General features: G+C 39.7%; 1 protein-coding gene across 1 annotated transcript; it reads right to left on the reverse strand.

The window, feature by feature from the left end:
- Window positions 1-869: 869 nt before the first annotated feature.
- mtf2 (metal response element binding transcription factor 2) lies at window positions 870-13873 on the reverse strand. The gene is made up of 15 exons (XM_006786788.3): window positions 13624-13873; window positions 12556-12760; window positions 12317-12398; window positions 11040-11150; window positions 10783-10883; window positions 10170-10348; window positions 9965-10060; window positions 9557-9625; window positions 9184-9307; window positions 8766-8833; window positions 8472-8642; window positions 3962-4091; window positions 3729-3787; window positions 3434-3535; window positions 870-3248 (listed from the first exon to the last, which is right to left on the reverse strand). Exons 1-15 carry the CDS (start codon window positions 13626-13628, stop codon window positions 2873-2875), a joined length of 1878 nt encoding a protein of 625 aa, XP_006786851.2. The 5' UTR covers window positions 13629-13873; the 3' UTR covers window positions 870-2872.
- Window positions 13874-14193: the final 320 nt, after the last annotated feature.

Genomic DNA, 14193 nt, shown 5'->3' on the forward strand with positions numbered 1-14193 from the left:
GATGACAGATATGTATACATATATACACATATAAAGATTAAGTTTTGGGGCTTTTTTAAAATCTCAGAAGGAGAGAGGTACAGTGGGACTCCCTCTCACCTCCCACCCCTCGGCGGCCCCACTGTGCCCTCTCCTTCTGACAGGAACTGCCTACAAAGCAGGTATGAATGATGCCTGAGTGGACATACACAACTCACAAGTACCTGGCTGTCACGGATCCTGTGCACAGAGTTTCCATCGTGGTTTGCGCCGAGGGGGACGACGACTGTGCCTCACTGGCACAGTCCCCGCCCCCCAAACTGTTGGATAAACCTGCCTGTATCTATGATAGGTCAGATAAATATCTTAAAAATAACAATTTTACCAACATTTTTATATTATTTCCAAACACTTCCGTTGCCTCTACCAACTTCATTTTTTTTTACATTTTAAACAAACTATTTAACCAATTTATTTGAAATAATGGGAAGGCAAGGCTCCGCTTAAAACTACTTTACTTGCCCTATGAAAGAGGAGGTCTCCAAGTCCCCAACCTCTGATGATATTATATGGCTGCCCAACTAACATCGGCCACTCATTATTTTTGCCCAACAACACCTTCAGCCTGGGTTGACATTGAGCAAAAATATTTCTGAATCAACTTTGAATCAATTATAGAAATCAGTGGCGATACCCAGCCCTAGTTACCACAGGCGAACCTCAAAGTGGAGCTAGCTCTGAGAAATAAAGCAGACAAGAGGACAGTGCACGTGAGCTCTCTCTCGCTGTATATTTTATAAATACCTTTTTAGACACTCGTGGTCCTGCCGTGAGTGCACACGTGGTGGTTAGACATGAGAAACAGGACAGTTGAAAATATCAGACTTTATTAATCCTTTAACAAAACAGGTTTTCAAAAATCACATCAACCTATGTAATGATGTATAAAAATGTAATAAGAAAAATCTCAAAAGACAAAGCAGACATTACATGTATGTTCTTTGGCTACAGAAGCCTGCTGGAAGCCAGTGGTAGCAACATGTCGGCTGAGACACTGAGTAGAGAGTAGCTTGAAATACACTGACTATACCCCTACAAAGAAGACATGTCAGTGTCTGTGTGTTTTAACGAAAGCAGAAACATCTCCAAAAAGAGATACCAACTGAATACTCACCTATTGCAATGATATACAGCATTTTATATTCCAGTGATTGTGTTATGACCCAGTTTAAAACAAGTAGGTTTTGCAACAGACCACAAATGAGACTTATCAAAAACTTACATATGGAAATATGGTCAAAAGTAATGACACATGGAGGGTCGTCTTAAAAATAAAATAAAAATATATATATATATAAAATAAAATACTGATGAGCAACACTATGAGAACAACTTACACTAAATCCTCCTACCTATGCATTGCAGTGACATTTTTGGGGCATATCCTGAGTGTGTAGACCACAAGGTGAACTTGACATGTAAGCAAAAAAAACAAAACAAAAAACCCAAGTGCAATGTTTTTTGTTGTACACACGCATGCACACACACGGACGCACACGCACGCACACAAAACTGAGAGCCTGAGTCAAATGATCATAACGATGAACTTTCCTTCTGTTGAGTCATGCGGTCCAGTTAAATACGCAAACAGCTTTAACAAGGACTAACATGCATAGGGAACAATTCTGAACTCCTGGTGGGTATATAACATTCATTTTATGCAGGATTTTTATTTTACTATCAGACAAAATTAAAAAACAAAAAACAAGTTAGGTTCTTTAATTCAAATCAAAACACTTTAAAAAGGAGATTTATGTAAACAAAAACAAAGTGACACAATTTACCAAGGACGCCCTTATATATGGGCTTGTGAATTTTAGAGATTAACTAATACGAATCCCACGCTTGAATTTAAACTATTAGGAGTAGACAAATACATTTTAAAAAATTGAGAACGTTACCATACATGACAAATACTGCCTTGTATAAGCTGAAATGATCCAACTGTTACTGAAAATGAGCTGGCGACCTAACGGATATTCCATCAACTTGATGTGTGAAGTGAATCCATGATTAAAATAACAAAAAAACTGCCCCGCTGAACAGAAAAGTCAAGAGACAGAACAAGTAGAAAGGGTAATAATCAATGTAGTATACTTCTATATAAAACAATAAACATTTGCAGCAGCACATCTCTTTTGCTTCGAGTTTCTCCTTAACCGCTCACAAACGAGCACACTTTCCAACACAGAGCTGAACGACATGCCTGCCAAAGGCACTGAGAGGTACTCGTAGCTGGGACTAGAGAGAGACGGGGCACGACTGTGGGTGCAGATTATTATTTACCTCATTTGGTGGTGGTGGTGGTGGGGTGGGGGGAAGGGGGAAAAAAAGCATTAGTTAATAAAACTTCCCCCTCTTTCTCTTATCCTCCAAGATAACACTTAAAGATATTATTTGAAAAAAAAAATAATACAAGGTTACAGTTATTATTAACGTGTCTTGAAATGAAAGCATATCACTGGATTAAGCACAATAACAGATCACTGAAAGCCTACAGGTGCAGTATACAGATCACTAAATTGCATCTGAATAAAGGGGCAGTTCTCTGTAAACACTCAAACCTGTGAGTTGAAAAACGCTGTGCTATTGTGACACAACCTTGTGCTGTCCATGAAACTGTTTAAACACATATACGGTGTGTATAACTGTAAAAGTCACCCTGGACTGGACTGAACCAGAAGGCTTTACAGTAAGCAGAACTTGCTCCTGTCCAAACTAAATAAAGGCATATAATCAGTTAATGCTCTGAATACACACGTCCTCAGCACAGACATAAACGTCCCACGGGTGCTGGTGAAAAGTTAGAAGTGACGAGCGACATGTGAAAAACCTACGAGGCAGTGACTCCTTCCCACTCCACCAGGTACTGCACCTTGCCATCAAGGGTGACCCGTCTGGCCAGGACTTTGTACTTCTCCCCGCAGGCCAGACGTCCCGCTGCTCCAAAATAGTTGCTGATGGAGCTCTTTAGGTGGGTGAGCTGGCTGTTGGGGTCCATGCCGTGAATTATGTCTGCAGAGTGAAGCCCTGGGAGGGAGCTCAACAACTCTGTGGCTGAGGGGTGTGGGTCTGCGTAGCTGGGAGGGGGGATGTCTGGGGTGGGGGGCTGGGGGACCCTCCGTGGCCGTCCACGTTTCCGTTTTAAAGGTGGAGGGGAAACAGGCATGATGGGGGCTGCTGTACGTGTCTTGCTGGAGCTGCAGAGGCTGGAGGGTGTTTGATAGGAAAAAGAGGAAGTTAAAAAAAATGCTGTTAATTCAAAGAGCAACAATAAAAAACAGACTACAGAAAATTAGGAAAACAAGACTTTAAGGTCTACAGCCATGCAAGTCTGAGTTTGTACCCAGCACAATTCTACTTTCAGTGCAGAGCAAACATCAGGCAGGCATACCTGGACTGTCTTGAAATGCTAGTTGAGGTAGTTTCTGAAGTGCTCAGGGCGCCGATGGATTCCACATCTGAAGTTTTTAAAGACAGCAGAGACCTGTCACTCCTGGTGGTTCGGGGGAAGATAAAAGATTAAAACATTATGGTTCTTGTTATGTTACAGTGAATCAAGCAAATCAAAGAATAAACACATTGTGTTTGTGATTGATAATTCAATTTGCTTTTGCCCGACTCTTCACCCTAACAAAGCTGAACAGTTCTGATTGCTTTAGAACTACAGTTTATAATTGCCTACTTACTTGACAGATGTAAAGTGATCCAAAGCATGGGGCTCTAACGGTGGCGGTTTCCTGATTTCCTGTCAAAGCAAAGGAAAAAAACCCAAAAAGATGGTTTCTTCTCATATAACACCAACAGTAAATGTCTAACACCTATACAAAATAACAGTGCAAAAATACCCATCCCTCCATGGACACACCCCAGCTCACGCCCACTAAGACACACACATGCACACGCGCACACACAAACACACCTGGGACGAGGGCTCACTGGAGCGTTGTGGTTTAGCCAGAGTCTCCAGAGAGCGTGCTCCTTGCTTCCTCTTTTTTTTCTTCTTTTTCTTCTTCTTCTTCTCTGTGCCATTGGTAAGAGCACTGGGACTTCTAGAGCAACAACAAACATTCAGAACAGTTTTACATATAAAGGCAGTTGTGCCTGAAATAACAGTGAAACTGTTAGGCAGTTCATGTGTTATGTCAACTGTTAGGACACCCGTGAAAATCATCTCAAAAAAGGGAAATTCATCTATAGATAGGAGAAAATTCTTAGCCACCCTATGAAATTTGGAAAACTTTGTTTTTGTTTATTTTATTTTTTTTAAACAGAGCAAGAACTTTTCAAACACATTTCTAAACATATTTTCTTTAGAAATTAATAAGAGAATGATTTCAGGTAAAAAAAACAACAAAAAAACAACAACACCCCACTGCTGTGCAGTGATCAGATATCAATATGTCGAATTCAATAATGTAAAATCTAAGCAGTTGAAGGTAACTTGTGGTGTTCCTCAGGGCTCTGTGCTGGGCCCTAAATTATTTATATTATACATAAATGACATATGTAGCATTTCCAAACTGTTAAAATGTGTATTGTTTGCTGATGATACCACTCTGTATTGCTCAGGTAAAAACCTAGAACAGCTTCTGACTACAGCGGAAAAGGAGTTAAATATATTAAAAAACTGGTTTGATGTAAATAAGTTATCATTAAATATAAAGAAAACAAAATTGATTATTTTTGGCACTAGACAAATGAAAAATGTATCTAAAATCAGGGTTAATGGAATTGAAATTGAAAGAGTGTACGAAAATAAATTTCTTGGAGTGATAATTGATGATAAGCTGAGTTGGAAGTCTCATATAAACCATGTGAAAACAAAAATGTCAAAAACCATTGCTATTCTCTATAAAACAAAGCATGTCCTGAACAAAAAATCATTATACACACACTCTATTGTACTCTGTTGCTTCCATATATGACTTACTGTCTGGAGATATGGGGTAATGCATATAAAACGAACACTCTTCCTATTTTCAAGTTGCAAAAAAGAGCTATAAGAATTATAAACCAATCAAACTATATAGAACCAACTAACATTTTGTTTATTAATCTGAATACCCTGAAATTTTATGATTTAGTTGAATATAAAATGGCACAGATAATGTATAAAGCACATAATAACTTGCTTTGCCCCAGTACTCAGAAGCTGTTCAAAGTCAGAGAGAGTCAATATGACTTAAGGGGAACAGATTTCTTTAAAAAAAACAAGATAAGGACAAATATAAAGCAGAGATGTGTTTCTGTTAGAGGAGTTAACCTGTGGAATAGTTATGACAGTGATTTAAAAAGGTGTAGTTCATTTTCCTTGTTTAAAAATATGTTTAAAAATAGAGTATTAGAAAAATATATATATCAAGAATGAAAAGAGCAAAAAAAAAAAAAAACAAAAACAAAAAACAGAAAACCTCTTGATTCTTTTGCTTTGATGTAGTTACTTACTAAGGTGGTGGTGTTTTTTCTTGTTTGTTTGTTTTGTTTTTGCTTTGTTTGCCTTCTCTCACCCCAACCGGTCGCAGCAGATGGCCGCCCCTCCCTGAGCCGGGTTCTGCCGGAGGTTTCTTCCTGTTAAAAGGGAGTTTTTCCTTCCCACTGTCGCCAAAGTGCTTGCTCATAGGGGGTCATATGATTGTTGGGCTTTTCTCTCTGTATCTATGAAGCGCCTTGAGGCGACATTTGTTGTGATTTGGCGCTATATAAATGAAATTGAATTGAATTTTATTATTTGCTTCGAGCCCTGTGTACAGGAGCTGCATGCTAAAAGATCTTTTGTTAAAAGGGTTGGCGTAATAAGCAAATGCTTCAGCCAATACCTTTTGATTAGCCTTGTCTCATGCTTTCTTGCTTTGTGGTAAATCTTTGTTCTGTCTTCACTGAGATATTTGAATGCTAATCAATAAACATATCAAACAAACAATCAACTCTGTAATGCTCAATTTTGTAAAAACCAAGTTATAACTGTGGGTTATCTTCCAGTTTACACACCGTACAAAACCTTTGGTGAGGATTTGAGCTTCACTTGAGAACGAATCATGCCAAAAGCAAAAGAAATCAGTTTAGACTTGAGAAAAAGAATTCATCCTCACAAAGAAGGAAACGGATATTCAAAATTATCACAGCGTTTCCAAGTATCAAGAACTGGAGTGAGAAGTACCATTAAGAAATTCAAAGAGCCAATCAGTACAGAACAAGCCTGGCAGAGGTAGGAAATGAAAGATTTCAACAACTTTGGAAAGAAAACTAGTGAGAGATGTGTCTGACGACTCTAGAACAACTGCCAAGACACGAGTGCATGACTTGGCCAAATCAGAAATTGTAGTCTCAACGAAGATGATCACTGGAACCCTGCAAGGTTTCAGACCAAGAAGAACTCCACTTTTGCAGAACAGACACTTTCAAGACAAACTGAATTACGCCAAGCACAAGTTGGAGAAAGTTGCATCCTTTGGTCAGATTATATTAAACTAGAGCTCTTTGACCACAGAGATGCTGCTTATTTATGGAGAGAAGGGAGAGGCACAGAACCCTAAGAACACTGTCCCCACAGTGAAACGTGGAGGTGGAAGTTTTATGTCGTGGGGATTTTTCAGTGTGTCTGGATCTGGGTTTCACATCAAGGTCAAAGCAATAAGGAAGGAAGGAAGATGTGAAGATTTTGAAAGAAATCCTCAAGCAGTCAGCAGCAAAAACTGGCTCTTTGCTTTGTCTTCCAACATGTCAACGACCCACAACATATGTTGCTCTTGGTAAAGAACGACCTCTACAAGACCAAAATGAGCTTTACTGACTGGCCTGTACAAAGCTCCGACTTGAATCCCACTGAAAATCTGTGTGGTGAACTAAAGACTAACATCCATTTGAGAAGACAATCAAATCTGGAGGCGCTTAAGAGATTTAAGATTGGGCTGGGATTGCTCAGGAGTTGTGTGCAAGACTTGTTGAAAACAACAACAACTACTGCATGCTGTTATCAAGCAAAAGAAGGATAACTGAATATTAGCAACAGGGAGGCTAATATCAATCCTGCTAATTTTGGTGACATAGTCTTGTTTCATGTGCAAAGAAGAATAATTTCATTTGGAAAATCTATGTTATAACTTCCTCACTCTGTTTAACAGTAGTTGGAAAATTAAATTAACAAGGTAAAGGGGCACAGCTAAAAAAGTCTAACAGTCTAGCAGCAGCTATTTCTAAATTGTGCATGTAATGATGAACTATAGAAAAACAAATAACAGGAGTTTTATTAGCAAATAATCATCTCTCTTTTACTACAGGTTGTATATAAAAGATGAAGAGGCTTCAAGGTAAAGTGGTAAAAAGTGAAGCCAACGTGAACCTGGCCATTCTTTCTGGCCAGCAGGGGGAGACTCCTGTCACTGCAAAAGATGTCACACTATATGAAAAGTGACCTTGTGGCTCTACATCTCATTTAATTTATGACTTGACTAACGATTTTCCCAACAGGTTTATATTTCAGTCACTAGTTTCAAGTCTACTAGTCAAGAATACAACATGAGATATGACATGAACAACGATCCCATTTTGAGTCAGATCAAACGTAAAGCAGCGCACAGCAACCAAGTAAATTAAAAGTAAGTACAGTATGAGTGTCCTCAACTTTTCGGTCAGCTCCTCTGAGTCTTGTTTCAAAAAACACAACGTGGCAAGGAGCACCAAACATTTTGATGCTATTTTCTGAAATAGCATCAAAATGCTATTTCAGAAACCAATGAGGGGGAGGATGTCACAACGGCTAGGTCCATCTTTTATAGACAGTCTACGGGCTTCATGGTGACATGGTGGGAAAGTAGGGCTTTATGAAACAGGTACTGTATAGCTCTTGTTACAAGGTGTAGTTAACACTTTAACAGTAAATAAGGTGTTAAATAAACATTTTCATTGAGAAAAAAGGGGAAAAAAAAACTACCTAGGTAACTTTAGTGCCTGCATTTGACTTATGTGTCACTTCTATTGCACTATAATACTACTGCTGCTGCTGCTACCACCTTAGGGCAACAGATTCACACTTCAAAATTAGCTTAGCATGTCATCAATGTCAGCACTTCACAGGAAAAAGATCATCGAAGCTGCACCCGGCAAGGTGCAATCACAGTTCAGTATTTTTTGGGCCCCATAGCGTCATAAATATCTTTATCCCAAACTTCCTTGAAAAATGGTGATACAACTTTCAGGCTTAGTCCCCCACCGCTACTCTACATTACGTGCGCTAAGCTCTTCCCACCAGACAAGCATAATCGTTATAAGTACTAACAATAAGCAGATGCCAACTTTTTGTTTTTATTCTGAATCTCTCTTTAGATCTCCCTACATGGACCTAGCATTAATGAGTTCTATACAGGATCAGGTTAACACAGTATCCAGTGGGCACCTTTAACTTTAGGGCATCGACACGTTTCATGTCTAACCTGATGGCGGACAGTGCTTTAGTGGACTTGCATCCCTTGATGGTTATCTCATGTGAAGCCTTCTCCATCACTCTGCTGGTTGGCTCGTCACAGTTGGGGGGAACAGGAGGAAAACGGATCCTCAGGCCAAACAAGTGCTTCTTCTTCTTCACCTCCTTTCCTGACATGAACCTGGAACACGGTGAAAGGGTGGCCATGTAAAAAACATGGAGTCTGTGCAAATACTGGGAGATATTTGAGGCACTTTGATGTTGTCATCAGCATAAAGATTTTAAGAGCAGCAGATAAACTTACATGCAGCTATTATTGTTAAGCGCCTCCAGAACATTTTCATATCGCTCTGATCGTGGAGTGTTGGCAAGCTGTAGACACAGGAAAGATATTGTACAAGAAAAAACTTAAATATTTAAAAATCCAAATGGGGGCCGGGTTATTTCTATTTGGGAAATAACCCTCTACTAGGATTACCTAACAGTGTGGCTTTCAGACCACCAATCAACCTGATGCATTAAGCAGCTACAAAAAAACCAAAAACAAACAAACAAAAAAACAAAACAAAAAACACTGACTTGTGTGGCTGCCAATTCCTGACATCCTGTTCCAAATCTAACAAGTAAACATGGATGGGACATGAAATGAAATATGAATAATAGAAGAAAAAAATCTGTTGGTCTACAATTGGTCACTGGTGCATTACATAACTTATCCTTACCTCACCCAGCTGCAGCAGCTCCCAGTTATCATTGATGTACACCATCAGGTCCATTTCTGAGTCAAAGTACTTCTTCTTGTGGATCACACTCAGGTTGTAGAGGCTCAGGTGTGCGACATCCTTCCTGAAATATTTCAGTAAATACTGTTTCTTTCAGTCTGTCTTAAAAAAAAAAAATACTAATATAAAGACACCAAATATGTTTGCTGGAGTCACAAGATTTAATTACAGAGGTGGAGTAAAAGTTTATCACAGCTCTCTAGCCCAGGCGTCAAAGGTAGCAGAGCTTTTAAGAAGAAGAGTAAATGCATGCTTGTGTAATTTAATAGAATAAAAATCCAGCTGTGTGTGTCAGAGTACAAGTTCCTCTTACCAGCTGAGAGGCAGACGGCTGAGGTACTCCGGTCCACCATTGCAAACCGAACAAACAAACACATAAAACCTGAAGGCAAAAATAAAAAAAGGCCTCAGGCAACAAGAACATAATATAAAGTTTAACATAAAAACCTAGCTATGCTCTAGCTGACTGTCCACTGAGACACGTTTCTTTTTACCATTCTGTTTGTGTGCACATACTTTTTCCAAAACGTGCCTTAAAAACTGAATATTACCCAGAAGTATATTCACCATCATTTCAAGACCAATTTTAATAGGCAGCCCTTGTTCTCCAAAGCCACACTTTTGCAGGCCATCGGGGAGCAGACTTGAATACGTACAACAATACAGTCAAGATCCACTGTCGAGGGTAAACATTTACATTAGAAGCAGTAAATATGGTCACCTATCTCCGTGGAGCATTGGCATCTGTAAGCAATGGAGACAGGCTTCGTGGAACCATTGCTGACACATGTTGCACTGCAGCATCTTCAGGTACCAGCTGCAAGCAAACAGAATATGAACATTATAACTTTCGTGGACATGGGAACATTTCCATCCAAGCTCTTCACTCTTTCCAGAATATGTGAATATAATGCAACGTCACTCACTCTCCTGGACCGCCACAGTAGCAGTAGCACTGCTGGATGTTGGTTTTGTGGCCGTGGTCCCACACCAGCTCCTCCAGCACATATGGGAAGGACAGGTGTAGCTCCATGTGCTGCGGCTCCTGCTGTTCCTGCTGCAGAAAGTCTTTAGCAGACGCCCCTCTTCTGTGTGGACCACCCGTCTGCAAACCAAACAAACAAAAAACATGTTTTTCCCACCAAAATAAATACATAAAAATAAAAAAAGAAAATTTGGTAAACACATATAAAGAGGTGCTTTTTAAAGCTGGTAAGCTGTTTAGAAAATTTTTAATTTCTCCATAAATATTTGGGGATTTTTCAATAAATAAATGACCTCAGAATAGTTTAGCCTCATTCACTTAATTGGGTTTCCTAATCTTGGGACATTTTATTTTGGGATCATACAAACTTTAAAGCCTCAATCACTTTTATTCACTCCACAGCAATCTATGAAGTCTTTTATATCCACTTTGATTTACAAACAAAGCAAGTAATGCACTCTCCAAAACAGACATGTGTCATGTTAACAAACTCGTCTAAACCACCTGTTCAAGGTAAATGTTTGATGTATTTCTTCTTAAAGAAAAATCTGTACCTTAGCGAGAGAAGTGAGCTCACACTCTGAGCAAAGCCACTTGTCATCAGAGTCGATGACAGCAGCATCGATGACAGGGGAGTGACACCGCTGGTGGTAGCCTAAAACACAAATGAACACATCGGTAACGGCCAGAGATTAGAGCACAACAGATGAATAAATAAACTACTGAGACTGGCTGTTTAAATGGGTTTCAAATGTCATATAAAATAACTGTTTCTGGCTTATGTTGGAACATCAAAGACGATAAATGATACCTTGTCCACACTTGTCACAAATGACAATCTCGTTGGGTTCCTCTGAAGTTTCATCTTGGCATATGGAGCACACAATGTCATCGTCGTCGTCATCCTCATCATCTTCTTCCCCTAAACAGCAGCAAAGTCATGAAGGTAAGCAACTAAAGTTTCAGATTAATGGTGGTATGACTAGGGGTATAATTTAGAGCAGCTTTCAGTCAAACGAGATCAGAGGAGTACACCGAGTCATCACAAGAACAAAAGACATCCCTCTCACAGCAACTTTTGCTGCTGTGAGGAGGAGGACTCAAATTCACCCAGCTGAAACTAGAGGAAGGTGGCAGGGAAATATTTTACAACCTGGATAAATAAAATCCAAACTGTCTGGTTATGGGGGGTGTGGGCAAAATCGCGCTTCCATGTCCCTGAAGGTCTACACCAGGATAATAGAGAGAAGATTCTGTCTACTGACTTAACTTTTGATTCAGCAGGAACAAAGCAGCTTTCATCCTGATTGCGGACAGTTTGCTGCCTTCATCCTCCTGAGGATATTCGAGGGTGTGGGATGTTTGTAATAACTATGTGGCTTTTGTGGACCTGGAAAGGGGATTTCTATTCAAACCAATTTTTTTTTTTTTTCATGTAGCGCCAAATCGCAGCAACAGTTGCCTCATATCACTTTATCACACTCACACTGGAATAGAATTTATAATACGATTTTGACTGCATGATTCTTTGTCATACTTTTTTAATATACCCCAATTCAACTATCGCGATCAGGTTGAGGTTAAAAAATAAATAAATAAAAATTATCTCATAAATGTCACAATGCCAAGAAAAATCTTAACCAGATACTTCTCACAAATCGTTTACACTCAAATGTGACGAATGTGTCTGATCATAGCTTCTTGGTGTCTTTCATTAATGCTTTATTCATGACCCATCCCATTTAAGAATAAAAATGAAGAATAAGTTTTTCTTAACACCATAATAGCTAAAGGGGCTTAAGTGGAGCGATAGCTGCCCGTCTGCATGTTAGCAATGCGCTGCGACTGTACTGATACACTCTACAGTTAACTGTCAGTGTGAAGAGCAAGAGATAAGCAAGTCCTGGAAGAGGCAGACAGGTTTGCACAGCACAAATTGTGGATAACTGACTCCCTACCCTCTTTGCAATGGCTTACAGTATCTTTACTGCATATTATCTAGCAATTAAACTAAAATATATTGCACATTTTAAATTTCCCTTTGGGATCAATAAAGCAATTCTTATGCACCTCGAAGCCAACATTCACCTGTTTGAATATCCTTCCAAAGAACCCAAGACTTTGAACGATCCTCAAAAACCACAAAACATCGGTGCTTGTCCCGATCTATCTGAAAAACAAAACAAAGAAAGATTTACTTGTTTCCAGATGCGACAGGGGCAGATTTTGCTGTAGATGACCTATACTGATTTCAAGAGTTTTTCCGCCAACGCTCTCCACACAGTCCGTTTACCTGCATGCATCATATGCATCATCCTCACACTAACCTTTGCAATTGTTCCCAAGTAGAAAAGGCCATCTGACCACCGGGCCAGGACATCCTGTCCCTCTGAAAATCTGTCAGACATGCTGTCTTCTCCATACTCTCCCCTGGCAGAAAGGCTTGTGGGGGACAAGGACACAGCCTGCTGCTGCCGCTGCGGGGGATGAGCTCTGTGATGCACAGACAGGTGATCCACAACCCCTGAGTCTCTGAAAAACAGTGCAAGGCAAGAGAACAGAGGCAGACATGAATTTAGACTATGGAGTAAGCAGATATGGAATAAGTGCAAAGTTAATTTATGAGAATTTTTTTTTCTGCTTATTGTAAACAGATTGTAATTATTTATATGTGGTGTATTCTGATCCTTAAAAGAATACTAGTACAATTTAATGTATGTTATTGGCATTTTTCTAACTGATAACAACCAGCAGGGTAACAGTCCTGTATGTGTAGCCCTCAAACACAAGGATGCATTGTGTGCTTGCAGAAGGGCTTACAAAAGAAAGAGTGAAACATGGCATTTCCTCTCCACTGGCTTTGAACAACAGGTGATTATACTCATAATTAGTGCTAATTGTTAATTAACCACATAGTCAGGAACGTGGCTTCAATGCAATGAAAGACAAAAAACAAAAACCTAACCACCCTTTCAAAAATAAAGACCAATGTACTGAACACTTCCATTCGACTACAAGTCTCAGTGACAGCTGATACTTTGATCATACTAATAAAACATGTCATATTTCTAGCTTCTATTGCAAATGTTATTAATTTCAGATATTAAGGAACTATTGATTTTTTTTCCCTTCGCCTTTAAACCCTGTCCTCCAATGCAGGCTTTCCTTTGTTCGGATAATGAGTAGACGTGTTCAGTGCCAGCCACTTAGCAAAGATGAAAAGAGACAGCTTGGGATGCCGCTGCACGCTGATATAATGTCTTGTATATTAAATAGTAGGCAGCTGGGCGAGCTCAGCAGCGGGAATAATCCACATGCAAAGCCGTAACCCCAGCCAGGTCGCTGACCGTCGGACCCACACCCCCCCTAACGGGAGGAAAACATGACAACAATACCTCATTCGGTCACCTCCGTTTCCACAAACGACTCGTACGACAAAAATAACCGGACAGAAGAGCCGCTCTTATCCCGCTCTTCGAGCAACTGAATTCACTTCTAAAGCGTGTCTGGAAAACATGCGGGGTTTGTGGCTTCCTCAGAAAATAACAAACGGTTCATTTTCCCCAAGCAAGTTCGCCATTTTGGTTTCCCGCTGATGATCGGGGAGTGCATTATGGGAAGAGCTTAAACGACTGCTGCTGGCTGTCTGTGCCGCGACGCTCACATTTTTTTCAAACATTTGAAATTGTAGGCAGGGCATTTAGTAAGCAAAACATATCCGCCCCTTAAAGAAGCATATTTTTTATTTTTTAAATTATTTTGGTCGACGTTTTTCTGGAGATGTTATGCGTAAATGTCTGCCTAAGAGAGACGTTCTATATATAAAATATGTTTACTCAAAAACATCAGAAGTTTAACGACGCGATGTTTGATAAACTTGTGCAAAGTACGACCACGTCATGGCGCTACAACATAACATGACGCTAACAGGTAATTTTTAATCAGACCTCCTAGCCGGAAGTTAT

This window comes from Neolamprologus brichardi, chromosome 18, assembly GCF_056152115.1.
Source record: "Neolamprologus brichardi isolate AB-2024 chromosome 18, ASM5615211v1, whole genome shotgun sequence".
Lineage (NCBI taxonomy): Eukaryota > Metazoa > Chordata > Actinopteri > Cichliformes > Cichlidae > Neolamprologus > Neolamprologus brichardi.

What these genes read in the sequence shown, in the direction of transcription:
- mtf2 (XM_006786788.3), bottom strand. An exon ending in TTGGAAGGATATTCAAACAG is followed by an intron (nt 11,151 to 12,316) that starts GTGAATGTTGGC and finishes GCTGCTGTTTAG; the next exon opens with GGGAAGAAGATGATGAGGAT. An exon ending in GATCACTTTACATCTGTCAA is followed by an intron (nt 3,536 to 3,728) that starts GTAAGTAGGCAA and finishes CCGAACCACCAG; the next exon opens with GAGTGACAGGTCTCTGCTGT.